The 27080-nt window shown below is 47.5% G+C and overlaps 2 protein-coding genes across 7 annotated transcripts; one reads left to right on the forward strand and one right to left on the reverse strand.

Annotated features, from left to right (window-relative positions):
• Positions 1-1478: 1478 nt before the first annotated feature.
• SLC22A7 (solute carrier family 22 member 7) lies at positions 1479-8646 on the forward strand. The gene is made up of 10 exons (XM_004044062.5): positions 1479-1985; positions 2624-2727; positions 2861-3015; positions 3132-3300; positions 4383-4506; positions 4831-4940; positions 5448-5662; positions 5903-6011; positions 7291-7497; positions 7924-8646. Exons 1-10 carry the CDS (start codon positions 1584-1586, stop codon positions 7976-7978), a joined length of 1650 nt encoding a protein of 549 aa, XP_004044110.1. The 5' UTR covers positions 1479-1583; the 3' UTR covers positions 7979-8646.
• Positions 8647-8724: 78 nt separating this feature from the next.
• On the reverse strand, positions 8725-21580 carry CRIP3 (cysteine rich protein 3). 6 transcript variants are annotated; one of them, XM_004044063.3, is made up of 8 exons: positions 12003-21580; positions 11568-11662; positions 11092-11149; positions 10865-10996; positions 9699-9770; positions 9472-9566; positions 9320-9377; positions 8725-9128 (listed from the first exon to the last, which is right to left on the reverse strand). In XM_004044063.3, exons 1-8 carry the CDS (start codon positions 12043-12045, stop codon positions 9067-9069), a joined length of 615 nt encoding a protein of 204 aa, XP_004044111.1. In that variant the 5' UTR covers positions 12046-21580; the 3' UTR covers positions 8725-9066. The 6 variants fall into 6 exon arrangements, with proteins under 6 accessions (XP_004044111.1, XP_055245662.1, XP_018884908.1 ...); XM_055389687.1 differs by having other exon boundaries at positions 11092-11305; XM_019029363.3 differs by having other exon boundaries at positions 8725-9377.
• Between the last annotated feature and the right edge of the window lie 5500 nt (positions 21581-27080).

A 27080-nucleotide genomic window follows, 5' to 3' on the forward strand; every position in this document is an offset into this window, starting at 1 on the left:
AGGGAAGTCATAAGGGCCAAGCTAAGGAGCTAGACTTTCCCCCTCAGGCAGTAGAAGCTGGTGAAGGGTTTTAAACAGGGATGTGACCCTCTTAGATTTGTGTTTAAATGTTCACTGTGGCCAGTGTATGGAGAATGGGTTGAAAGGGGTGAGACTGGAGACAGGGAGGGTTAGCTTATTTTAACCCTCCTGTAAGCTCCCTAAGGGTAGGGACCGTGTCTGAGGCATCTATGTACCCTCCAGAATGGCGAGGATGCACTAGAGACTCAAACATTTCTTATTGTCACCCCCCGTCACTGCCACCACCATTAGCTGCCTCTTGCTTCACTCCATGGCTGTCAGCAGCCCCATTAACACACGCCATGCCATCGATTTAGCTCCTTTCCCAGTGCTTTCTCAGGGAGCCCAGCCTGGAGCAGACTGGGACATCACCAGCTCAGCAGCTTAGGTCAAAAGTGAGATTCCTGGTCTGGAGTCAGGGCACCTCGTCTTTTCTTCAGCTCTGCTGCTGAGTCATTGTGTGACCCCAGCAGGTCCCCTCCCTGTCTTTAGTTTTCTGACCTGTTCAAAGCAGGAGCTGGATTAAACCAGTGGGTCTGCCAGCCAAGTGTTTGGAGAATCAGATGAGAATAAACCAGACATTGCTGGTTTCTGCTGTACTTTTGCTGCAGGGACCATGATTGAGAATTGAGTGGGAGGGTCAGATTGAACATTTGAGTCTTAGGTATTGCATGTACCTTTGACAAGACCTTGGTAACTCCCCCTCACCCATTCCCTACCCCTCCAAAAGGTAATCTTAGGCATTGCAGGTACCTTGGCAACACGCCCCCCGCCATTCCCTATCCCTCCAAAAGGTAATTTAGGAAGCTGCTGGAAATAGGGGAATGGGACAGGCAGTTGGAACCATATGTATGGGGAGAGTCCCTGAGTGAAGTGGGAATGGGATGAGCCTGGGATCCTCAGAGACGTCAAGTTGCCCAGTGTGATCACAGGTGTGTCTTAGGCCAGGGCATCAGCTCCCAGCAGGGGAGAGGGATGCGAGGAGGCCTCATGGCTCAGCAGAAAGAAACCTGGTTAGGATCCAGCTTTCAGTCCTGAATCCTGGGCTGTCGGCCAGGCCATGGCTGTAGCTGCAAATAGGCAAGGCTGACCTAAGGTCTCACAGGACAAAGGGCACCCTGGGAGAGCTAGCCCCAGGCCCCAGGGGCCTCCTCTTCTTAGGGATCCTGGGAGCTCTGCTGACCAAGGGGCTAGGGGCTCACCTCCTATGCCATCACCCAGCTACCTCATCATGGTAGCCTTGGTCCCTGAACACTAATGGGTAAGCCCCAGAGCCACGAGCCAGTGACCTCTGAATGGATGGCTTCCCCTTCCCCCAGGCACCAGGCAAGACAGGTAGAGGTCCCTGGAGACCTGATGGCTGGGGAGGGCCCAGTCCTGGGCCAGCCCCTGAGGGCTGGATTCTGGCTGCAGGCTCTCCACTCAGTCCATCCACTCCCACCTCCAGAGTCCAAGGGTCTATGTGGTGGACAGTTTGAGCTGGCTGGATACTAGAGGCAGGCTGCACCTGAAGCATTTGGTGGATGAGCAGCATGGGCTTTGAGGAGCTGCTGGAGCAGGTGGGCGGCTTTGGGCCCTTCCAACTGCGGAATGTGGCACTGCTGGCCCTGCCCCGAGTGCTGCTACCACTGCACTTCCTCCTGCCCATCTTCCTGGCTGCCGTGCCTGCCCACCGATGTGCCCTGCCGGGTGCCCCTGCCAACTTCAGCCATCAAGATGTGTGGCTGAAGGCCCATCTTCCCCGGGAGCCTGATGGCACGCTCAGCTCCTGCCTCCGCTTTGCCTACCCCCAGGCTCTCCCCAACATCACGTTGGGGGAAGAAAGGCAGAGCCATGGGGAGCTGGAGGATGAACCTGCCACAGTGCCCTGCTCTCAGGGCTGGGAGTACGACCACTCAGAGTTCTCCTCTACCATTGCAACTGAGGTACTTAAGCCCAGAAGTTGAGAGACATGTGAGAGGGATGGGCCTGCCATTGCCTTGGGTGGTTACTGTGTAGGCATTAGATGTATTACTTTACCTCTTAAAGTCTCAGTTTACCAATCTGTAGATGGGGGCTATGAATATAAGGCACTTTTAGTTCATGGCTTGTAGTAACAGGATCCTACACAAGAACTGTTATCATCATCATTAATTGGGAGGTGATTAAGGCAGGGAAGGGCTAAAGTGGCTTCAGGGAGTTGAGACAAAGAGCTGAGAAGGCAATTTCTGCAGCAAGAGGTGGAGAAACAATAGAGGCCTTCTTTTCTCCCTTCCTCTTTTCCAGTCCCAGGTCGGTATTTACATAATCCATCTGGAGGTGGAATGTCGGTGGAGGCAGTCTCCCTGGGAGGCAGCAGGTCGAGGCCTTCCTTGGGAAGAAGCTGAGGCTGCAGGACTGGGGAGGGACAAAGTTTCCTATTCCCCAAGCTGGCGTGAATCGTTGGGAGGTTTATTATCTGGCATGGAGGTACCAGAATGGCAGAGTTCGCCTCAGAAGGCTCCAGGGTCTGGAAAGGAGGAGCTGGTGCCTGCTGGAGAGGGGCTGATGTTCATAGGAGGTCCCTTTCTGCCTGTCCTTGCAGTGGGATCTGGTGTGTGAGCAGAAAGGTCTGAACAGAGCTGCGTCCACTTTCTTCTTCGCCGGTGTGCTGGTGGGGGCTGTGGCCTTTGGATATCTGTCCGACAGGTGGGGTGAGGCGCTGGGCCAATAAGAAACTGGCTGGGGGAACTTTCTCCCACTAGCTGGGGTATGAGCCTAGTCTACCTATGCCTTAGAACCTCCTTCCACAGGGAACTGACCCTGCATGACCCCTCTGCAGGTTTGGGCGGCGGCGTCTGCTGCTGGTAGCCTACGTGAGTACCCTGGTGCTGGGCCTGGCATCTGCAGCCTCCGTCAGCTATGTAATGTTCGCCATCACCCGCACCCTTACTGGCTCAGCCCTGGCTGGTTTTACCATCATCGTGATGCCACTGGGTGAGGCAGGCAAGAAACAGGCAGGACCTAGAGGGCTGGAAGAAGGCAGTTGTCAGAGTGAGGCTGAGCCCATCTGGTCCTCACTAACCATCTTCCTGTCTCCTGTCCTGGCCCAGAGCTGGAGTGGCTGGATGTGGAGCACCGCACCGTGGCTGGAGTCCTGAGCAGCACCTTCTGGACAGGGGGCGTGATGCTGCTGGCACTGGTTGGGTACCTGATACGGGACTGGCGATGGCTTCTGCTAGCTGTCACCCTGCCTTGTGCCCCAGGCATCCTCAGCCTCTGGTGAGGACTGCAGGCAGCTGGGGAGCGGGAGATACAGGAAGTGAAAGATGAGATTAATCAGAGCCTGAGATTTGGGGATAGAGAGATTGAGAGATGAAGGGAAAGAGAAACGGAGTAAGTGACCAAGAGACAGAAAGAGACACAGAGAAAAAGAGACAGAGAGACAGAGAGACAGAGATCAACAGAAAGAAGATGGCAAGGAAAAGTGAGAAACAGAGAACAAGATACAGAGAGTCAGAGACAAAGACAGAGCCAAACATAAATTGAGGCTGGCCCCTTGGAGAGTTGGGGATGGGGCAGGGCCAGCATGGGGGAGAGGAGCTCAGGCAGGAGAGTGGGAGGACAGGCAGGGTGGGCACTACATTGCCTCCTAAAGATGACTTGGCCTTGGATGACCCTTCTGGATATGTCTATATGTCTGTCCCTCCTTCATCTCATTCCCTCCTGCCACCCATGGGAGAAGTGAGTGGCTGGTGCTGGGAGCTGGTCTTGAGGGTAAGGCCAATTCAGTTGAATAAGGGACTCCCAGGCTATGGAGGACCTGGGCCTGGGCAAGGAAGTGTGGGAAGAGGTGTTTTATTTTTATTATTATTATTATTTTTGAGATAAGGTCTTGCTCTGTCGCTGGAGTACAGTGGCACAATCACAGCTCACTGAAGCCTCAACCTCCCAGGCTCAAGTGATTCTCCTGCATTAGCCTCCTGAGTAGCTGGGACTACAGGCGTGTGCCACCACACCCAGCTAATATTTATTTTTTGATTTTTTGTAGAGACAGGGTCTTGCCATGATGCCCAGGCTGATCTTGAACTCCTGGGCTCAAACCTACCCTCCCGCCTTGACCTCCAAAAGTGTTTGGATTACAGGCATGGGCCATTGCACCCAGCCCAGAGGTGGCTTTTAAATTGGGCATTAAAAGATGAATAAGAGCTCATCAAGTGTGGAGGGCTTGGGGAGGAGATGATGTTCCAGGCTAAGGAGACTACATGAGCAAGAGCCTGGAAGTTGAGAGCCTGTAGTATGTCCAGGAACATGTGGCTTAGGGTCATGACTTTCTGGCTGATGGGCCTTCTGCCTATTCCTAGGTGGGTGCCTGAGTCTGCACGCTGGCTTCTGACCCAAGGCCATGTGAAAGAGGCCCACAGGTACTTGCTCCACTGTGCCAGGATCAATGGGCGGCCAGTGTGTGAGGACAGCTTCAGCCAGGAGGTGAGGGTGAACGTGTGTGTGAGCATGCATATATGTGTGTGGTGGGGAGTGGGCTGTGTCAATTGCCTCCCTCCCAGAGCCCACCATATATGGCAGGAAAAGCCCCTGGGCCCCCACAGAGAGTTCCGAACTCTTTAGGATGTCCTACCTGGCTCCAGTGGGCCACATCTATCATTCGAGACCCACTCGTCTCAGCTGCCATGAGCATCTCCATCCCCACCACTGCAGATGGGAGGAATAGAGAGGGGTGGGGGGAGAGTACTGTGTCCCATTGAGATCACATAGCCAACTCTGATGTTACAACCTCACCTCCTTCCCTACCAGGCTGTGAGCAAAGTGGCCGCCGGGGAACGGGTGGTCCGAAGACCTTCATACCTAGACCTGTTCCGCACACCACGGCTCCGACACATCTCACTGTGCTGCGTGGTGGTGTGGTGAGGAGGCTGGCTTGGGTCTGGCATGGGTGTGGTGGGAGGGAGGAGCGAACTCCAGGCTGGTGCTGAGTGTGAGAAGGGCTCTGAGGGACAAGTAGAGTGTTACTGTGGAGGGCAGGAGGATAAACCTCCATGGGCGATCTGCCCGGGGAAGTCAGAAAATGAAGCAGGCAGCAGAGACACATGGGTTCAAGTTCAGACTCCCACTTCCTTACTTGGAAAGGGACAGATGACTTAGCCATTCAGAGCCCCAGTGTCCCTTCTGTAAAACGGACTGTTGTCAGTTCCATGTCAGGGTTGCTGTGAAAATTAGGGTAAAGGCGCTTTGACTACTGGCGCATGCTGCACAGAGGGCATTATGGATGTCAGGGAAGGTCCTGGCGGGGGGAGGGGGGGTTGCAGAGACAGAAGGAGATTGCCCTTGTAAAATGCCAAGTCTTCCTGAGAAGAGAGGCCAAAGAGGGATGGGAAGGAGGGTCCGCCAAGTGGCACTGAGACTCCTTTCAGGTTCGGAGTGAACTTCTCCTATTACGGCCTGAGTCTGGATGTGTCGGGGCTGGGGCTGAACGTGTACCAGACGCAGCTGTTGTTCGGGGCTGTGGAACTGCCCTCCAAGCTGCTGGTCTACTTGTCGGTGCGCTACGCAGGGCGCCGCCTCACGCAAGCCGGGACACTGCTGGGCACGGCCCTGGCGTTCGGCACTAGACTGCTAGTGTCCTCCGGTGAGCCCAGTCCCATAGGTTCTGCCCACCCCAGAAGCCGGGCCAGGAACCCTGCCCACTCCCCGGAGACCCCACCTCCTGGCCAAGAACCCACTCCTCCCCCAGATCCCTGCTCTTACCCAGTGAGCTCAGACTCTCCACCACTTAAGTTCGGCCCACTCTGGAGACTCCGCGCCCTATCCAGAACACCCCTGGCTCTCCTCCAAGGCCCTCTCACTACCTGAACCTGCTTCCCTCCAGATATGAAGTCCTGGAGCACTGTCCTGGCAGTGATGGGGAAAGCTTTTTCTGAAGCTGCCTTCACCACTGCCTACCTGTTCACTTCAGAGTTGTACCCTACAGTGCTCAGGTGAGGAAGCCTGCAACTGATCTGGGGTATGGGGCTTGTTAGTCACGTGTCTTAACCAACACTTCTACATACACGCACCACAACCTGGTCTCGCACTCATTTTTTTTTTTAATTTTAATTTTTGGTAGAGATGGGGTCTTGCTATATTACCCAGACTGGTCTCAAACTCCTGGTCTCAAGCGATCCTCCCGCCTCAGCCTCCAAAAGTGCTCGTATTACAGGCACTATTACAGGCATGAGCCACCGCACCCAGCCTCTCACTCATTCTCCACACTACACCCACCCAGAATACAGAGCTAATCAGGGCCCTCTGTGTTTGCCCTAGTCTTGGAGAAGGCAGAGCATCTTATCTTCTGTACTATGTGACCCTGAGCCATGTCAGATATCCTCTCTGGGCCTCCTTAAGAAAACAACCCCAAGGCCGGGCACTGTGGCTCACACCTGTAATCCCAGCATTTTGGAAGGCCAAGGCGGGCGGATCACTGAAGGTCAGGAATTTGAGACCAGCCTGACCAACATGGTGAAACCCTGTCTCTGCTAAACATACAAAATTAGCTGGGTGTGGTGGCGAATGCCTGTAATCCTAGCTATTTGGGAGGCTGAGGCAGGAGAATCGCTCGAACCTGGGAGATGGAGGTTGCAGTGAGCTGAGATCATGCCATTGCACTCCAGCCTGGGCAAGAAACTCTGTCTCAAATAAATACATAAATAAAAGAAAAAAATTAAAGAATAATAATAAGAAGAAGAAGAAAACAGCCCCAAGAAGCCCCATTCTGCCCACCCCCATCCCATTCACCCCTGGAATGCAGAGATGCCCTTGAGGACTGTCCCAAGAGCAACCCCTTGAAAGGCCCGGGGTTGGGGGGGGTCTTTCAGCTAGCTACTGAGAGGTGGGAAGAGGAAAATTCTAGGCATCTGGTCATGTTTAGAAAGAGGTTTGCCTCCTCGAACAACATGGCAGGGCCTGTACAAACTACTGACTTTCTTCCTTCCACATCACCCTTTCCTTATCCCCCAGTCTGGTGACTTGTCTTCTCTTTTAGTGATACCTGATTGGTACTCTGTCAGAATGGGGGCCCTGTCCTCTGGTGGGTGCTGGCTTGAGGTCTCCTGGCCTGAAGGTGGGTGGGAAGACCAACTGAAAGAAGTCCTAGTTTTCTTAGCTATATGGGGAGAAGGGAGTATCAGGGCCTGCCAGCCCTGGAGGGAAGCCCTGTGGGGCATGACTCCAGGTAGGTGTGAACACCATCTGCCTCCCTCATCCTCTTTCTCTGAACAGACAGACAGGGATGGGGCTGACTGCACTGGTGGGCCGGCTGGGGGGCTCTTTGGCCCCACTGGCGGCCTTGCTGGATGGAGTGTGGCTGTCACTGCCCAAGCTTACTTATGGGGGGATCGCCCTGCTGGCTGCCGGCACCGCCCTCCTGCTGCCAGAGACGAGGCAGGCACAGCTGCCAGAGACCATCCAGGACGTGGAGAGAAAGAGGTGTGTGCACAGGACTGTGTCTGTGTACGTGTGAGCACATGCATATGGATGCAGGTGCTCAGATACCTGACACCTTAGGATTCAGACAGGAAACTATATCTGCACATGTGTACTTGGTGCATGTATGTGTGTGTGCACAGGTGAGTGTTTCAGGGTGCATGATTGGGGGCATGTAAACTGCAAGCATAAATGTGTACATGAGTGTGTGAACACAAATACATAAGGTTGTTCAGGAAGATGTGTATGTGTGCACACTCAAGTACGCCTACACATCAGGGGTGTGTACAAGCATGTGTGTGAGTCACTTGTACAGGCGTTTGTATACCAGGAACTGGGGTGAGCCCTGGGACAGCCCTGATGGGGCAGGCTGGGGTGGTAGGCTCGGGGATTAAACCCCACCATTGCTCACAACTCCTTCCTCCCTAGTGCCCCAACCAGTCTTCAGGAGGAAGAGATGCCCATGAAGCAGGTCCAGAACTAAGTGGGAGTGGAGGCAGGCCCTCCACAGAAGCTCTGCAGCAGGGGCTGGGAGAGCAGAAGGGCAGGCCCTGCAACTCAGGCTGGGAGTATCGAACCCTCTGCCTAGGGCCGGAGTTGCTGCCAGTACCCGCTCCCTCTGCTCATCCATCCTTGATTATTTGGCTTCTAGGAACAGTTGACTTCCCAGAATGCAGTGGGCTGCTGGGCACCCCTCTCACAGTTGGGGAGGATTCTGTAAATAAAGGTGCCCCTTGGGTTGGGGCAGTGGTGACGAGCTGTGGGAAGAGCCCTGGATAGGAAGCCACTGAGTCTGCCCTGGGCTCTGATAAAACCTTCACCATTAACTTGCTGTGTGACCTTGGGCATGTGGCTTTCCCTCTCTGGGCCTCAGTCTGCTCATCTCCCAAATGGATAATGAAGCCTCTTGGGAGGCCCTACCATAGGATCTGTTGCCATGCTCAAATGAGTTACTGAATAAGGTGCTTCTGCTTCTTCTAGAGATGGTGCTAAAGAAAGGACTAGCATATGAGACTTCTGGTACCAATGGGGCTGGTGGGCATGCTGTCCACTGTGTGGTGCTAGGACTGCCAATGCCAGGCCCAAGGGACAAAAAGAACAGAGCTTTTTGTTCTCATGGCTGGCCCTGCTACCTCCGAGGCACCCTGCAGGGCAATGCATGTCATCCCAACCCCCACACTCCCCATCCTCCAACCCACTGGTCTCATGCCCAAAGAAGAGTTGAAGGCATGGGAGCCAACATTTTATTGAAGAAGCCACAGAGGCTGAAATTCAATAAACACAAGTTTTATGAGTACCTTGAAGCTCCAGAATGTGCTGGGGAAAGGGGTTGTGATGGCCAGGAGGAGGATACCCTTCAAAACGGACTGTTCCCTAACCAGATAGAAATGGGAAAGGGAAAAAATTGGCAGAGAAAGTCTAGACTCTCTGGCCTACCATGGAGCCTAGGCCCAGGCCCCCAAGATCCCACCTTCCCCAACCCCCATGGGACTGGAGATTTTTGTAGCTTCCATTGGACCATGAGGGGCATGATGGGAGGCCTGAGTTAGGGTGACCTTTTTTGTGAACGTCTCATTTGAATTTTATCTTCACTGGGTCATAGATGTAGCAGCCCACATCGCCAATGTTCACACCTGAGAGAGAGAGCCCTATCACCAAAGGCCTTGGGTCTGTGGTGCAGGGTTCAGGCCTAGAGGGAACTTGGGGGTGGGGCCAGGGTATGCTTAACCACAGGGGAAGTTGTCCACACATACCCACAGACCATGTACATGCCATACTTTAGGCATGTACATGCCATCCCAGTGTCTGGGATGGGGCTGCCCACCTTTGGGGCCAAACAGGTAGCCGTAGCAGGGGACGTGGCAGTAGGGGACTCCATCATGCTGAGACACAGAGAGAAAGAGAGCTGTCTCAGCCTGGTTCTCTTCCCATCTCCAGCCTCCTCCCAACATAACCACTCATTCCTGCCCTGCTCACCTCAGCATGACTCCCAGGAGTCAGGGTCTTGTGGCAACGCTGGCACCTCAGACACGGTCGGTGCCAATTTCTGCCTAATGACATCACCTTCTCAGCTGGTGGTGGAAAGAAGTGGTAATGCTTCAATTCTAGGGGTAGAGTAGGGAGACCCACCTGCCTTGGATCACCTCCCTGCCCCTTGCTGCCCACCCTGTATCCCCCTCCCCAAGCTTTCCACTGTTACTTACCAAAATAGACGGGCTCCCCACAGCCAGGGCACAGCGAGGTCTCCCCAGTGAATGTCTTCATATGGGGAGGGCCTTTAAAGGGGAAAAGGCCCTGGCTAGGTCTGAGGTGGAGATGCCCACCAGCACCTGCCTGCATACGGTGCTGTCCTCTTTCAAAAGCCATGCTCATTCCAGAGTGCCCCACCCAGGCGCCCAAGAGTCTGCCTTCTACAGGCCCAGAGCTGAGCCCCCTCTGACTCCACCTCCTGCCCCATCCCTATGTGTATTAGGGACTACCTGCTTCCTTCTCCTGCTTCCTTCTCATCCTCCCAGGGGCTCAGGTACCCACCATCCCAACCCTGTTAGCAACTCAATCCTCAGGAAACTTGAGCTGATATAGGAGCTGGCCACGGCACGGGTGTCAGGTGTTGGGGAGCACAGTGTCATTGCCTGCTTCAGGGAATGGAGGGAAAGAACAGGGACCAGAGGAGAAAAGTTGAAGAATATGAGAGGCTGGCCTTATCCCAATGACTCCTCTCCTTTAGATCATTCCTTCCACGGCCCTGGCCTGGGACAGACCTAAGTTCCTGGCCAGCTTTGCCTCTGACTAGCTTTGTGAATGGACAGTCATTTGCCCTGTCTGGATCTCACTTTCCTCACTTGTAAAACACGAGGAGAGGGGATAATGCCATCTGCCCAATTAACCTCTTTTTTTTTTTCTTTTTTTTTTTTTGAGATGGAGTCTCGCTCTGTTGCCCAGGCTGGAGTGCAATGGCATGACCTTGACTCACTGCAACCTCCGCCTCCTGGGTTCAAATGATTCTCCTGCCTCAGCCTCCCAAGTAGCTGGGATTACAGGCATGAGCCACCACACCCGGCTAATTTTTGTATTTTTAGTAGAGACGGGATTTCACCATGCTGGCCAGGCTGGTCTCGAACTCCTGACCTCATGATCTGCCTGCCTCTGCCTCCCAACAATTTACCTCTTAACTCAGCAGCTCACATGAGGGAATAGAAAGAAAGAAAGAAAGAAAAAGCGGGGAGTAGATAGAGAAGACTTTGCCAAGAATGAAGTTGTGAGAATGTGAAGCAGAGGGCTGGATAGGAGACTGCCACCTGGCCCAACCTCCGCTCCAGCTTGGGGAAGGGTCAGGAGGAGGACTGGGAGGAGCTGAGCCCAGCCTTACTTTTCTTGCCTTGGGGGAGGCCAGTCCTTGGCCTGGGAGGGCTGAAGCTGCTGGGTCTGAGAGGAGTGGTGCAGCCAGGGCTGGGAGTGGGGGGATTGTACAAGTAGGAGCCTACACCACCAATGTTCACCCCTGAAGAGAGAATAGGAGAGGTCAGGCTTGAGCTCCCAGCTCCCAGCCACAAGGAGGGTTCTGCTGACCCCTGGCCCCTTAAGGCTGGTACTTACCCCTGGGTCCAAAGAGAGCCCCATAGCATGGCTTGTGGCAGTATGGCCTCCCATTGTGCTGGGCACAAGCAGAGGGAAGTGGGTTACTCAAGGCCAGCGGGAGCCATGTCCCACAGGCCTTCACCCCAGGCAGGCTGCCAGGTGTGTCTGTCCACTGGCTGAGTCTGGTGGGCCTGGGAGGGGTGGGGGATGGGCTGGCATGCCAACATTTCCACTGTGGTCAAGGGAGGAAGAGCAAGAGCAGCTCAGAAGGTGACGCTGCTTCCCACTCACCCTGAACCCCAAAACCATGGGATCCACAGTCACGACCCAGGTTCCCAAAATCCTGGCTGGTGTGGGGTCCACCAGGTGGGCGGCCTTGGGGTTGGCTACTGAGGTTCCCTTTGGCAGGCCTCCAGGGCTGAAGTTGGGGGCTGGTGCCTGGGGGGTGGGAGGCAGTGATGTAAACAGGGCAATGCTCCCTGGCCAGGTCTTACCTCTGCATGCCCGCCAGGGGACAGGATGCTGTGGCAGCGCTCACATTTCAGGCAGAAGCGGTGCCAGTTCTTGCCCAGGGAGCTCACCTTCTCAGCTGTGGAGGACAAAGTGGAACCGAGCTGCGAGGAGCCTGTCCAAGCATAGGGCCCCTCCTTTCCCTCTTCGGCCCTCTAGGGAATTGGGTTGGCCTGCCCTGCTTCCTGGAGATGAGTGTCTACAGGAGGCCAGCTCCATCCCGCTCCGGTTTCACACTCCCCACAGAGCTCTCAGAGGAAGGGAGAAGACCCGAGTGGGGGCGGGTGGTGCGGAGACTACCAGCCGCTGCAGGTGAAAAGGGTGTCTGGGACTACACTGTGGCCAGCCCTCCGCGTCCTCAGGGAATCCAGCGGCTCCCATTCGCCCCATCTTCTCCCCCTCCGCAGCCCGGGCCTCACCGAAGAAAACAGGTTGCTCGCAACGCGGACAGGTCCAGCTCATAGCTCCGCTCCAGGCAGCGCACGCGGCACACAGTAGGTACGCCGCTGCGGCTCAGTTCCGCCCCCTCCGCAGGCTCCACCCACGGCTCAGCTTTGAGCCTCCCTGGGCGGAATCCGCGGTTCCTCGGCGCTCATTGGTTATCAGAAATTTAGAACCACTCCACTTGGGAGACAAAGGGCTATTTTGCTGTTACTTCAAAGAGCATTAAAGCCTCGGTCAGACCCACGGGGAGGAGAGAGGATCTTGAAGCCGTGGACTCCAGACTAGGAAGGCACATGTGTAACGAAGACATCTGGACAGGGAGCACTACTAGTTTCTGGAGCGGTAAGGACAGGAAAAATGTCCACAGTGCAGACATCATTAAAACACTACTCTCTCCAAAGCGAGGGAGTAGGCGTTCTTTGAAATGCAAAATTCCACCTTGGCAGTATAGCAAGTGGTTGAAAGCAACAAAATCTGGAGCCCGTCTCTGGTACCCTACTCTTTGACTTCAGGCAAATTACTGAACCTCCCTCTCTGCCTCCATTTTCTCATCTGTGCAATGAGTATGATAACAGTCTGTGCAATGAGCATCTGTGCAATGAGTATGATAACAGTCATAGGATTGTTACGAGAGTTAAATAGGTTAATACATGTAGAGTGCCCAAACAGCGCCTGGCATATAAACGCTGTAACAGCTATAGCTATCACTATGATGGATCCCTTAATGAACTCAAGACTCGGTTTGGAAGCCTCAGAACATGGTCTGTATACAATCGTTTACTCCTAAAGCTGTAGGGTGGCTGGACACAGTGGCTGACACCTGTAATCCCAGCACTTTGGGAGGCCAAGGTGGGCGGATCGCCTGAGGTCAGGAGTCCAAGACCAGCCTGGCCATCAAGGCGAAACCGCTTCTCTACTAAAAATACAAAAATTAGCTGGGCGTGGTGGCGCATGCCTGTAATCTCAGCTACTCGAGAGGCTGAGGCAGGAGAATTGCATGAACCGGGAGGTGTGGAGATTGCAGTGAGCCGAGATCGCACCACTGTACTCCAGCCTGGGGGACAAGAGCGAGACTCCATCTCAAAATAAATAAATAAATAAAAATGAACACCAACTACACATTTCTAATCTGGTTTGCTTTAAAATTTTTAAATATTTGTCTTTTTAATGAATGTATTTATTTGAGGCAGGGTCTGTGTTGCCCAGGCTGGAATGTAGTGGTGCATCGTAGCTCACTGCAGTCTCCACCTGCCTGGCTCAAGCGATCCTCTCACTTTAGCCTCTGGAGTAGCTGGGACTACAGACGCATGCCACCACACCTGGCTAATTTTTGTATTTTTTGTAGAGATGGGGTTTTGCCATGTTGCCCAGGCTGGTCTCGAATTTCTGGGCTCAAGCGATCCACCTGCCTGGGCCTCCCTAAGTGCTGGAATTACAGGTATATGCCCCCATGCCCAGATAAATATTTGTTAAAAGTAGTTCAATAGACTCTCTGGCACCATTAAAGAGATCCTGGGGACTGCCCAGTCTGTGGGCTGTAATGTTGATGGCCACTACCCTCATGACATCATAGATGATATCAACAGTGGTTCTGTGGAATGCCCAGCCAGTTAAGCACAAAGGAAAATATTTCAATAAAGGATCATTTGACAACTGGTGGAAAAAAAAAAAAAGTAGTTCAATAGTGCTTCAAAGGATATTTCAAGAAATTTAAATCCAGAGAATGGAAGAAATATTTGCAAATCTGATAAGGATCTAGTAACCAGATTATATAAATAACTTATAATGCAGTAACAAAAAGACAACCCAATTAAAAGTGAGCAAAGTATTTGAATAGACGTTTTTCTAGAGATACACAAATGGCCAATAAGCACATGAAGAGATGCTGAATATCAATAGTCATTAGGGAAATGCAAATTAGGACCACAATGAGATACCATTTTATACTGACTAGGATGGCTATAATTAAAGAGACAAATGTTGGCAAGAATGTGGCAAAATTGGATCCCTCATACATTGTTGGTGGCAACATAAAATGGTGTGGCCACATTGGAAAACAGTCTGGCAGTTCCTCAAAAAGTTAAACATAGAGGTACCATATGACTCAGCAATTCCACTTCCAGGTTTATACCCAGGTATATAAGAGAAATGAAAACATATGTCTATACAAAAACTTGTACATGAATGTTCATAGCAGGACTATTTACAATAGTCAAAAGGTAGAAACAGCCCAAAAGTTCATCAACTGATAATGGATAAACAATATGTAGTATATCTGTATGATAGAATATTGCTCAACTGTAAAAAAGAATATAATACTGATGCATGTTACAACAAGGTAAACCATAAAAACATTAAGTAAGAAAAGCAAGACACAAGAGACCACATATCATATGAATCAATTCATATGAAATATTTAGAATAGGTAAATCCACAGAGACAGACAGTAGATTAGTGGTTGGCCAGTCAAGGAGATGGAATTGGAAATGTCCACTAATGAGTTCGAAGCTTCTCTATGGGAAGATAAAAATGTTCTGGAATTAGATAGCAGTAATGTTTGTACAACCTTGGGAATATACTAAAAAGCATGAACTGTAGACTTTAAAAAGGTGAATTTTATGGTATATGAGTAATGTCTTAACAACAACAACAACAATAGAACCTGAAGAAAACTACTTTAAAGAAAAAAGGTGGCCAGAAGTGGTGGCTCACGCCTGGTCCCAGCACTTTGGGAAGCTGAGGCAGGTGGACCGCTTGAGCCTAGGAGTTAGAGACCAGCCTGGGCAACATGGCGAACCTCATCTCTACAAAAAATCAGCTGGGCTTGGTGGCATGTGCCTGCGAGGCTGAGGTGAGAGAATCACCTGAGCCCGGGAAGTTGAGGCTGTAGTGAGCTGAGATCACGCCACTGCACTCCAGCCTGGGCAACAGAGTGAGACTGTCTCAAAAAAAAAAAAAAAAAACAAAAGGCAGGGGGACTGGGGGGAAAGGTAGCCAATGAAGAGCTGGAGGGAAGAGCTGATAAACTTGTGCCAGTGTCCCAGCAGAGGAGACAATAATCAATCCCTCTATGAAGGATGAAGTGAAACCGAGTTTTCTTGAGTAAGTTCCTTTGTTACATCAAATCCGTTGAGGAAGGGCTTGCACCAGATTCATCATTGGACTGCAGTGCTGTGCTCTGCTAGGTGAAAGGAGCACTGTCTTAAGTGTCTCCTCTTGGGACATCAGTTCCTTCATCTGGGTAATGGGGTAGGGACTGGGGTCTATGAACTTCCACTGGATATTCCTGTTCCTGAATTGTCTCCATCAATCCTTTTTACTTATAACACTTGTTTTATCATTCTTAAGTTCTAAGGGTAGAAGCCTTCCACACTGTAATTTTTCTACACTTTCTCATTATTTGTTTCTTGTTTCAGGGAATATTTCAAGATCCTTAGTTTTATAACTGTTTCTTGAAAGGCTTCTTCTTTAACAAATTTGAAAAATATTAGTTTTAGCTTCCACTGAATTTTCCTGTCTTGTTTCTGCCTCTCATTTCTTGTTCTTTTTTCTTTTTTTTTTTTTTTTTGAGACAGAGTCTGGCTCTGTTGCCCAGGCTGGAGTGCAGTGGTGCGTTCTTGACTCACTGCAACCTCTGCCTCCTGGGTTCAGGTAATTCTCCTGCCTCAGCCTCCTGAGTAGCTGGGACTACAGGTGCATGCCACCACGCCCAGCTAATTTTTGTATTTTTAGTAGAGACGGGGTTTCACCATGTTGGCCAGGCTGGTCTCGAACTCCTCCTGATCTCAAGTGATCCATGTGCCTCAGCCTCCCAAAGTGCTGAGATTACAGGTGTGAGCCACCGTGCCTGGCCTAAAAATTATTTAAAAAAGAAATGAAGCCGGACGTGATGGTTCACACCTGTAATCCCAGCACTTTGGGAAGCTGAGGTGGGTGGATCGCTTGAGGTCAGGAGTTCGAGACCAGCCTGGCCAACATGGTGAAATCCTGTCTCTACTAAAAATACAAAAATTAGCCAGGCATGGTGGTGCACGATTGTAATCCCAGCTACTTGGGAGGCTGAGGCACAAGAATTGCTTGAACCTGGGCGGAAGTTGCAGTGAGCTGAGATCACACCACTGCACTCCAGCCTGGGCAACAGAGTGAGACTTAGTCTCAAAAAATAATAATTTTTAGTTTTTGTGGTTACCTAGTAGTGAGATTGCTACATCGTATATTGCTATGCTCTATTTTTAGATTTTGAGGAAACTCTAAACTCTTCTCCATAGTGGCTGTACTAATTTACATTCCCATCAACAGTGTATGAGTGTTCCCTTTTCTCTACATCCTTGCCAGCATTTCTTATTGCTTCTCTTTTGGATAAAAGCCATTTTAACTTGGGTGAGATGTTATCTGTTTTGATTTGTATTTCTGTTATGATCAATTATGTTGGTGATCTTTTCATATACCTGTTTGCCACTTGTACATCTTCGAGTCATTAGTTTCTTCTTGGAGGAAGAAGCTACAGGTTTACTGACTTTTGCTCCCTATGGCTCTCAGAGAGAAGTACCCACTTCAGGAGGTTGGGAGGACTGCATTGGTATGTTTATTCTTAGATATGCTGCCTCCTCAAGGAAGGCTAATTTCATCTTCCCAGGTTCTCAGAACTTCCAGGACACATCAAATAATCCTTTTCCAAGGTTCTCTAGCACTTTCTGTCTTGGATTACCTTGTGTGCTTGCCTCATCTGCCTGGGCAGGTCATCTTTACCCCAGCATCTAGCACAGGGCCCAACACAAAGGAACAAACCTTGCGGTGTGAGTCCCATGTTGCTTTCACATAGCTTGCAGTCAGTCAGTGGCGCAAATGCTTTACTGCTCCCCACATCTTGTAGGGCCTTTATTGTATGGCCTAATCTCATAATATGCTTCGGCTCTTCTATTTCAGTGCTTAGGAAAGACTAGTTGAGGCTCCACCCTTCCAAACACTTGCACTATGCATTTGCAGGTACAGCAAATTACAGTAGTCCACTTTTCTTCCTTGCCTGGTTTCCATTATTGACTCGAACAGAAGCTATGTAAAGAATAACTGGGAAAACACATTTCTTGTAGGAATGTATTTGAGTTACTGACAGTGGATGTTTTGAAGAACAGTTGGTGTGACTAAAGTCTCTAAAATGATATTTTAATAAATACTACAAATGGGTAAGTCCACCTCAAAGAAGGTATTACTCAATTGTTAAGGTGCAGTTTGTGTCATCTCCCATTAGAGGCAGGCCTCTTTCTCACAAAGACGACTGTTCCCTTAGTGCCCACCCTGCCTTTTTCCTGCACAGACCTCTCTGTTACAGTATCTGTAACATTGTATGACACTTGTTTACTTGTTTGACTTTGACAGAACTGATGGAGAATTATCTGTGTATCTTTAACAGTGAGTGCAGTATAGGTAATCAGTAAATGATAGCTATTATTATTAAACTCTCCCACTAACTTTACTTCATGTTTTTAAGCTCTATTATTAGGTACATAAATGTTTCAGGATTGTGTTTGCTCGAAGAATTGACCGTTTGATTAGTGTTGTTAGAAAAGCTGAAGAAACAAGCTTTTCCATTCTAGGTGAGTAAGTGGTCCCGTAGAGATAACAACTTCTAGTCCCTGGAGGGCTGTCACATGGAAAAGGCATTAGGGGTACTACCAAGACCCCTGGAGAGAGAACACAGGGAAGCAGATTTGGATTAGGTCCCCTCCAAAACCCTTTTAATAGAGCCCCAACATAGAGTGGCTGCTTCAGACAGTGGTGAGCTTCCTGTTTCTGGACACAAGTAATAATGGACAATAAACCAACTGATCCTCAGTGTTGCAGAAGGTATCCAAATATCATATGCAGATAGAACTTTAAAGCCTCTTCATGATTTAACAATTATGATTCTGTGATTCCTTTCCCAAAAAGGAGCTTGAAACTTGTGTTAGAAAGAGGGTATTACTAGAGCTGATGAAGGGTAGAAATGTTACATTCCCAATTGTATAAAAAAGAAAGTGGCTTGGTAAGGTTATGAAATTAGTAAAACATTTGGCCAGGTGCGGTGGCTCATGCCTGTAATCCCAGCACTTTGGGAGGCCGAAGTGGGAGGATCACCTGAGGTTAGGAGTTCGAGACCAGACTGTCCACCATGGTGAAACCCCGTCTCTACTAAAAATACAAAAAACTTAGCTGGGCGTGGTGGCAGGTGCCTGTAATCCCAGCTACTCAGGAGGCTGAGGCATGAGAATTGCTTGAACCTGGGAGGTGGAGGTTGCAGTGAGCCGAGATCGCACCACTGCAGTCCAGCCTGGACGACAGAGCAAGACTCAGTCTCAAAGAAAAAGAAAAAAAGAAATGTGTAAAACATCATACAGACCCAAGCATTCTGACTCTTGAGCCCATACTCTTTCCACTCTATACCCCCCTAAGCATGGTTTTTGCCCATGTGTGTTTCAACCTGAAAAGACACTACACTTGTCTGCACAGCACCTCCATACCTGAAGATAAGAGGGCCTATCCAGGAAAATAATGGGTTGAGATGCAAGGGGCAGGGAAATGTCATTAAAACCTTTCCATGATTTCTCAGTATCCTCAAGACAGGACCCTCCACTTTTCCAGTCTTCTAGCCATTTCTCCTGTTGCATCGACCCCTCCAACCACATCAAATGAGCTTCTTGAATCTGTTAAGTTCTATTCTGCCTCAGGGCTTTTGCAAAGGCCATCTTTTCTGAGAATTCACTTCCCCAGTATCTTCACCTCATCAATTCCTGCCTAACCTCAGCTCCCCCTCAACTACTACACACCAGGTTATTGATCCCAAGCACTGTTTCTATACCACCATCCTCTGCTGGAGGGTAGAGGGGGCCCAAACTATGACAGCTGTGTTTTCCCTGAGTGCTGAACCAAATAAGAAATAAAAGACAGAGATCCTTTATTATTATTATTATTATTACTATTTTGAGACAGTCTCATTCTGTTGCCCAGGCTGGAGTGCAGTGGCATGATCTCAGCTCACTGCAATCTCTGCCTCCCAGGTTCAAGTAATTCTCCTGCCCCAGCCTCCCTAGTAGCTGGGATTACAGGAGTGTGCCACCATGCCCGGCTAATTTTTGTATTTTTAGTAGAGACAAGGTTTCACCATGTTGGCCAGGCTGGTCTTGGACTCTTGACTTCAAGTGATCCACTCACCTTGGCCTCTCAAAGTGCTGGGATTACAGACATGAGCCACCACCCAGCCCATCATCTTTATTATTGATAAAGGACAGGTTGTAGTTTAGAAAGTGAAATAAATATGGCAACTTCCTGCCTACCTCCTCCACTCCGATCTGGGCTTTGTCTGCCCCCTTAGTCTGTGAGCTCCATGAGAGCAGGGACCAGGCTGCTTTGCCAACCATTGCATATATTTCCAGTGCCTTGCTCAAATCTCTGGCACATAGTGCTCAACAAATACTTGCTGGTGAATGAATGTTACATGTTATATACAAGTCCCCCTGAGTGTGATAGATGATTGCTAGTGAGAGATGTGGGAATAAGAAGGGACTGGTAGAGGTTGAGAGTTGGTAACGAGTGTCCTGGAGTGAAGGAAGTTCAGCTGCCTAGGAATAAGGTCTCAGGAATTTGTTTCCTTTTTTCCTTCAAGAGACAGGATCTTGCTCTGTCACCCAGGCTGGAGTACAGGTCACAGCTCACTGTAAACTGGAACTCCTGGGCTCAAGCAATCCCCCCATCAGTCTCCTAAGTAGCTAGGACTACAGCCATGTGCCACTGTACCTCGCTAATTTTTTTATTTTTTGTAGAGATGGGGTCCTACTATGTTGCCCAGGCTAGTCTCGAACTCCTGGCCTGAAAAGATCCTCCTGCCTTGGCTTCCCAAAGCGCTGTGAGTCACTGTGCCCCGCCAGGAGTTTTGTTTCTTAATATACATGAGGATCAACATGTATGATACAAAACAGAAAATATAACTTAACTGATCCTGATTATAAATAGTAGGTAACTAATTAAGTAAATAGAGAACTGAAAATTTGCTTTTGGTAGCAAACAAGTCCCACCAATTGCAGTCATTCATAAGAACTTACTAATTAAGCTTAATTAGCATGTGGCACAATTATGTCTATCATTAATTATGTGGCAAATAAGAGAATGTGGGGAAGTGTTATGTAAACTATAAAGCAACCTTATAAATAAGGCTGCTATTATGTGTCAGGTTAGCTTTGCAGTGAATGTGATTACAACGACAAACTCCACCCATTTATGTCTTTGTAGGCTTGTTCAAGTACATGGTCAATATGCCTGTGACTTTTTTTTTTTTTTTGAGACAGAGACACGCCCTGTCACCCAGGCTGGAGTGCAATGGCGTGATCTTGGCTCGCTGCAACCTCTGCCTCCTGGGTTCAAGCAATTCTCCTGCCTCAGCCTCCCAAGTAGCTGGGATTACAGGCATGCGCCACCATGCCTGGCTAATTCTTTGTTTCTTTAGTACAGATCGGGTTTCACTTTGTTGGCCAGGCTGGTCTTGAACTCCTGACCTTGTGATCTGCCCACCTTGACCTCCCAAAGTGCTGGGATTACAGGCGTGAGCCACTGTGCCCGGCCATGCCTGTGACTTTTAAGGCATTACCCAGAACTTTGTTCTTAGATAACTCTTTTGAAAGGGAAATCACTCAGTTCTGGTAAGTTAATGAAAAATCAGTCTTATTTCTTTACAGTTGTGTTTCTTAATCCTTATCACCCATAAACCTTTTGCTTTCTCATTGCATCTTCTGCATGTCTGCTCCAACTACAAAGCTTTACTTTCTGTAGTTTATATTACTTTTTAAAAAGGGAAACACACACAAAACAAAAAAAGACTGAATTTGCTTTCTTAAAACATACTAATCACCCCACCCACAGAGAACTGCTGCTGTATAGTTATAAACATCATTTATGGCTCTAGCAAGAGTCTGTTTAATTTTTTTCCCCCTCATTTTCCAGCATCATCTTGCCATTACATGAACCTGTTGAGAGTACTCTGTATAAAGCTAATAGTGGTTAGCTGCTTAGGGATATTGAGTAGGCTACATTTTGTGATTCAGTGGCATCAACTAGACTAATTCAGAATCAAGACTGCAGGAAAGGACACCCTAAACCTTTGCCATGAGTGCCTTCAACCTATGTTTGTGAAGAAATCAATAACATCTTTAAACGATGGTTTTTCATGCAAAGATGGATTTGGCTTTTCAAGTATTCACTTATAAATGTGTATTTCATCTGAAAATATATAAAAATAACTACCTACAAATAATTTGCAGCATGAAAAATGTATCCATATGCTGGAAACTGAGGAGGAATAGAAAGAAGTGAAACTTGGTAGTCAGCTTGCTTATAAATCTGATAGATGGTGGCAATGCTCCGTGGAGTTGGCGTAAAGTCCTAGTAACTTCCTCATCTTCATGCTAAGGTCTGGAGGGTAATTTTTAAATAATATACAAAAATAGTCCTTACAGGTCATGAGACTATGTTAATGCTATGTTAATGAGGCTAAAACAGTTTAATCTTGTGATTCATACAAATGCAAATGCTTACCTTTCCATAGAGGAGTCTTTCATTTCCTCTATGAAGCTCAAGGTCACAGAATCAGGAGTCAAATTCCACCCTCTTCCCAAATCCAAAATGATTGGGCTTTTCCTCTTCTTCTCCTGGGCTTTTGGAACAGGCAGAGCTATAAAGCCCTTATTTGTAATTTCTACCCTCCTATTACCAAAAAAGAAGGCAGCATCTTAGTGGAGACAAGAAACTGAATACTGATCTTTTGATAAAAGCCATAAAGTCTACAAAGAAGGCACTCAACCTTTGTAGCTTTATATTTTTATTTTCTACTTTGAAGCATTTCCTTTGAAGAACCTCATCTCTCCCTATTCCATGTTAATTCAAATTTGTCTATGTGGTTTAATAAGGCAGACCCTGCCTTCTTATGGTGAGCTTGTAACCTGGACCTGGTCCGAGTACTTCACCCATCTGACCATAGTAATTGTTCAGGTATAGAAATGTGGCTCAAATCAGACTAATCATCATCCTCCCTGAGACTGGTATTATAAGAAAGGATATACTCTCAATTTCTAGATAGAAGCCTATAAGGACCAGACAGCTTGAAACTGAAGGGGGTATCTTGCCTCTGAGTAGAGAGACTTCTGAAAATAAGGCCAAGCAGAGCAGAAGGACTGGGGAAGAGAGAATCCAGATGACATCTCTGACCTTCTGGATGTGGCTCTCAGTTTCCTGGTTACCAACCCATAAGTCACCACTCCCATTGTCTTTCTTAAGTTTATTTGCATTAGGTTTCTTTTTTTCTTCTTCCTAACCACTAGACAATATAGAAAGTATTAGGTTTCTGACACAACCCCAAGGGTCCTAATTAACAAAACACGTATCTTTATACAATAGAAATGCTTCTTGCACATAAGAATATATTGAGGCTGGGTGTGGTGGCTCACACCTGTAATCTCAGCACTTTGGGAGGCCAAAGCGGGTGGATCACCTGAGGTCAGGAGTTTGAGACCAGCCTAGCCAACATGGCGAAACCCTGTCTCTACTAAAAAAAAATAAATAACCGGGCATGGTGGCAGGCACCTGTAATCCCAGCTACTTGGGAGGTCGAGGCAGGAGAATCACTTGAACCTGGGAGGTGGAAGTTGCAGTGAGCCAAGATCGCACCATTGCACTCTAGCCTGGGCGACAGAGCAAGACTCCATCACACACACACACACACACAAAAAGAATTATATCTGGCAAGCGCTGTGGCTCATGCCTATAATCCCAGATTTTGGAAAGCCAAGGTGGGTGGATTGCTTGACCCCAGGAGTTCAAGACCAGTCTAGGCAACATGGTGAAACCCTGTCTCCACAAAAAACAAAAATTAGCCAGGTGTGGTGGCACACACCTGTAGTCCCAGCTACTTAGGAGCTGAGGTAGGAGGATTGCTTGAGCCCAGGAGATTGAGGCTTCAGTGAGCTGTGATCATGCCACTGCACTCCAGCCTGGGCAACAGAACAAGACCCTGCCTCAAAACAAAACAAAACAAAACAAGAATTATATCATCTTGTGTAAAGTTATGATATTGTAGGTAGTTTTACATACATATTTGCTTAATGCATGATTTAAAAGATAACATGGTGGGAAAAAAAGGGCTGGAAAATAAAGGCTAGAAAAAAACGTACTGGAAAATTGAGGAAAAAGCAAGTTCAATTATAAACATAATTATGAACAAGTTCAATTATGAACTAGTTCATAATTATGTTAAAACTTAATCCCCAATGCAATAACATTTAGAGATAGTGCCTTTAGGAGGTGGTTAGACTATGAGGGCAGAGGCCTCATGAATGTGATTAGTGCCTTTATAAAAGAGGCCAGGGAACCTGTTTGCCCTTTCTGCCATGTGAGGTTACTGTGAAAAGACTTTCATCTATGAGGAAGAAGGTTCTCACCAGACACCAAATCTGTAAGCACCTTGATCTTGGACTTCCCAGCCTTTGGAACTGTGAGCAGTAAATTTCTGTTGTTTTTAAATTACCCAATCTAAGCTATTTTGTCAGAGTAAGCTGAATGGACTAAAACATCAATTAAATGACAGAAATTGGCAGAATGGATAAGAAAAAACATGATCCAACTATATGCTGTATATAAGAGATTCATTTTATTTTACTTTATTCTTCTTAAAATTTTGTTTACAGCTCCTTTCTTACCTGAAGGAGACTCATTTTAGATCCAAAGATAAACATAGGTTGAAAAGAATGAAAAAAGATATTCCGTGGAAATAGTAATCAAAAGAGAGTTGAGATAGATATACTAACACCAGATAAAACAGACTTTAAGTAAAAAAAATTATTAAAAGAGGCTGAATGTAGTGGCTCATGCCTGTAATCCCAGCACTTTGGGAAGCTGAGGAAGGAGGATCACTTGACGCCAGGAGTTCAAGACCAGCCTAGGCAACATAGTGAGACCCCCATTTCTACAAAATAATTTTAAAATAATTAGCTGGGCGCCATGGCATGAGCCTACAGTCCCATTTACTTGGAGGCTGAAGTGGGAGGATTGCTTGAGTCCAGGAGCTCAAGGATGCAGTGAGCTATGATCCTGCCATTGCACTCATGCCTACCCAAGCAACAGAGCAAGACCCTGTTTCTTAAATAAATAAATAAATAAATAAATAAATAAAATAAAAAAATAAAAAGTTGTTACAAGAGACAAAGAAAGTCATTATATATTGATAAAAGGGTCAAATGATCAAGAAGAAATATAGCAGCTATAAACATACATGCATCAGACAACAGAAGCCCAACATATATGTAGCAAGCACTGACAAAACTGAAGGGAGAGAAATATGGTTGTCCTTCTGTATATGCAGGGGATTGGTTCCAGGACCCCTGTTGGATAACAAACTCTGCAAGTACTCAAATCCCTTATATGAAGTGGTGTACTATTTGCATATAACCTATGCACATCCTCCTATATACTTTAAATAATCTCTAGATTACTTATAATACCTAATAAAATATAAATGCTATGTAAACAGCTGGTATACTACAATTGTTTTTATTTGTATTTTTTAATTGTTGTATTATTATTTTTTATTTTAACTTTTTCAAATATTTTTGATTCATGGTTGGTTGAATCTGTGGATGTGGAATCCATGGTTATGGAGAGCTGACCATAGACAGTTCTACAACAATAGTTGGAGACTCCAGTATGACACTTCAATAGTAAATAGAACATCTAGACAGAAGTTTGACAAGAAAACAGAAGACTTTAACAACACTAAACCAAGTAGACCTAACAGACATATAAAACACTTTACCCAACAATAGCAGAATGTGCATTCTTTTCAAGTGTATGAAACATTCTCCAGGACAGATCATGTGTTAGGTCATAAAGCAAGTGTGGCTACAAAATAATACATTAGAAAAATACCTAAATCATACAAGTATCTTCACCAACCACAATGCAATGAAGCTAGAAATCAGTAACAAGGAAAACTGATAAGTTCACAAGCATATAGAAATTAAACAACACATTCTTTTTTTTTTTTTTTTTTGAACAGTGTCTTGCTCTGTCACCCAGGCTGGAGTGTGGTAGCATAACCATAGCTCACTGCACCCTGAAATCCTGGGATCAAGTGATCCTCCCACCTCAGCCTCCTGAGTAGCTAGGACTACAGGCTCAAGCCACCACAGCCAGCTAACTTTTTTATTTTTATTTTTTGGTAGAGGTGAAGTTTTGCTTTGTTGCCTGAAATGATCTCAAACTCCTGACCTCAAGCAATCCTCCCACCGCAGCCTCCCAAAATGCTGGGATTACACTGTAAACCATTACAAGCATGAGCCACTACACCTGGATAAACAATACGTTCCTAAAACAATCAATGAGTCAAAGAACTCATAAAAGAAAGTATAAAACACTTTGAGATGAATAAAAACAAAACCACAACACTTCAAAACTTATGGGACGCTGTTAAAAATGTGCCAAGAGAAATTATAGCTGTAAACACTTACTTTATTAAAAGATTTCCAATCTGGCCAGGTGCAGTGACTCATGCCTGTAATCCCAGCACTTTGGGAGGCCAAGGCGGGCGGATCCACATGAGGGCAGGAGTTCGAGACCAGCCTGGTCAACATGGTGAAACCCCATCTCTACTAAAAATACAATAATTAGCCAGGTGTGGTGGCACATGCCCGTAATCCCAGCTACTTGGGAGGCTGAGGCATGAGAATCACTTGAACCCAGGAGGTGGAAATTGCAGTGAGCTGAGATCATGCCTCTGCACTTCAGCCAGGGTGACAGAGTAAGACTCTGTCTCAAAAAAAAAAAAAAAAAAAAAGATCTCCAATCAACAACCAAATGTTACACCTTGAGGAACTGAAAAGAGAAATGTAAATTAAATGAGAAGCTAGCAGGAGGAAGGAAACAGAAACAATTAGAGCAGAGATAAAGGAAATAAAGAATAGAAAAACAATAGAGGCCAGGCGCAGTGGCTCACGCCTGTAATCCCAACACTTTGGGAGGCTGACACGGGCAGATCACCTGAGGTCAGAAGTTCAAGACCAGCCTGGCCAAAATGGCAAAACCCTGTCTCTACTAAAATATAAAAAAGAAGCGAGGTGTGGTGGCCTGCACCTGTAATCCCAGCTATTCAGGAGGTTGAGGCAGGAGAATTGCTTGAACCTGGGAGGCAGAGGTTGTCGTGAGCTGAGATCACGCCACTGCACTCCAGCCTGGGCAACAGGGCAAGACTATCTCTCAAAAAAAAAAAAAAGGAAAAGAAAATCAATCAATGTAATATACCACATTAATAAAAGAAAAAACTCCACATATGATCATCTCAATTGACACAGAAAAAATATTTGATAAAATCCAACACCCTTTCATAATAAAAATTCTCAAGACACTAGGAATAGAAGGGAACTCCTTCAACATGATAAAGGGCATCTATGAAAAACCTACAGCTAACTTCATACTCAGACTAAAGTTTTCCCCTTATGATCAGCAGTAAGACAAGGATGCTACTTTCACCACTGCTACTTAAAATTCATTGTATTGAAGTTCTAGCTGGAGCAATTAGGCAAGAAAAAGAAAAACTATCTCTATTGTAAGATGACATGATTTTATGCATATAAAAATCCCAGGGTGGGTGTGGTGGCTCACTCCTGTAATCCCAGCACTTGGGGAGGCTGAGGCAGGAGAACTGCTCTAGCCCAGGAATTTGAGACCAGCCTGAGCAGTATAAATTTTAAAAATTAGCCAGGTATGGTGGTGTACATCTGTGGTCCCAGCTGCTTGGGGGACTGAGGTGGGAAGATTGCTTACTGAGGTGGGAAGATTGCTTGAGCCTAGGCTGAGGGTGTAGTGAGCCATGATCGCACCACTGTACTCCATTCTGGGTGACAGAGCAAGACTCTGTCTCAAATAAGTAAATAGATAAATAAATAAAATATAATAAAAAATAAAAATTCCCAAAGAATCTATACACACACAAAATCTACTAGAACAAGTAAATGAATTCAGCAAAGTTTCAGGGTACAAGA

This window comes from Gorilla gorilla, chromosome 5 (genome assembly GCF_029281585.2).
Source record: "Gorilla gorilla gorilla isolate KB3781 chromosome 5, NHGRI_mGorGor1-v2.1_pri, whole genome shotgun sequence".
Lineage (NCBI taxonomy): Eukaryota > Metazoa > Chordata > Mammalia > Primates > Hominidae > Gorilla > Gorilla gorilla.

Coding starts and splice junctions, on each gene's coding strand:
- SLC22A7 (XM_004044062.5), top strand. CDS start 1,584: ATGAGCAGCATGGGCTTTGAGGAGCTGCTGGAGCAGGTGGGCGGCTTT. Junction 4,941..5,447: donor CTGTGCTGCGTGGTGGTGTG/GTGAGGAGGCTG, acceptor GACTCCTTTCAG/GTTCGGAGTGAACTTCTCCT. Junction 5,663..5,902: donor TAGACTGCTAGTGTCCTCCG/GTGAGCCCAGTC, acceptor GCTTCCCTCCAG/ATATGAAGTCCTGGAGCACT.
- CRIP3 (XM_055389687.1), bottom strand. CDS start 12,045: ATGAGCTGGACCTGTCCGCGTTGCGAGCAACCTGTTTTCTTCG. Junction 11,306..11,567: donor CCCCTGGCGGGCATGCAGAG/GTAAGACCTGGC, acceptor CCTTGACCACAG/TGGAAATGTTGGCATGCCAG. Junction 9,771..10,864: donor CCTCCCCCAAGGCAAGAAAA/GTAAGGCTGGGC, acceptor TCCCCTTTAAAG/GCCCTCCCCATATGAAGACA.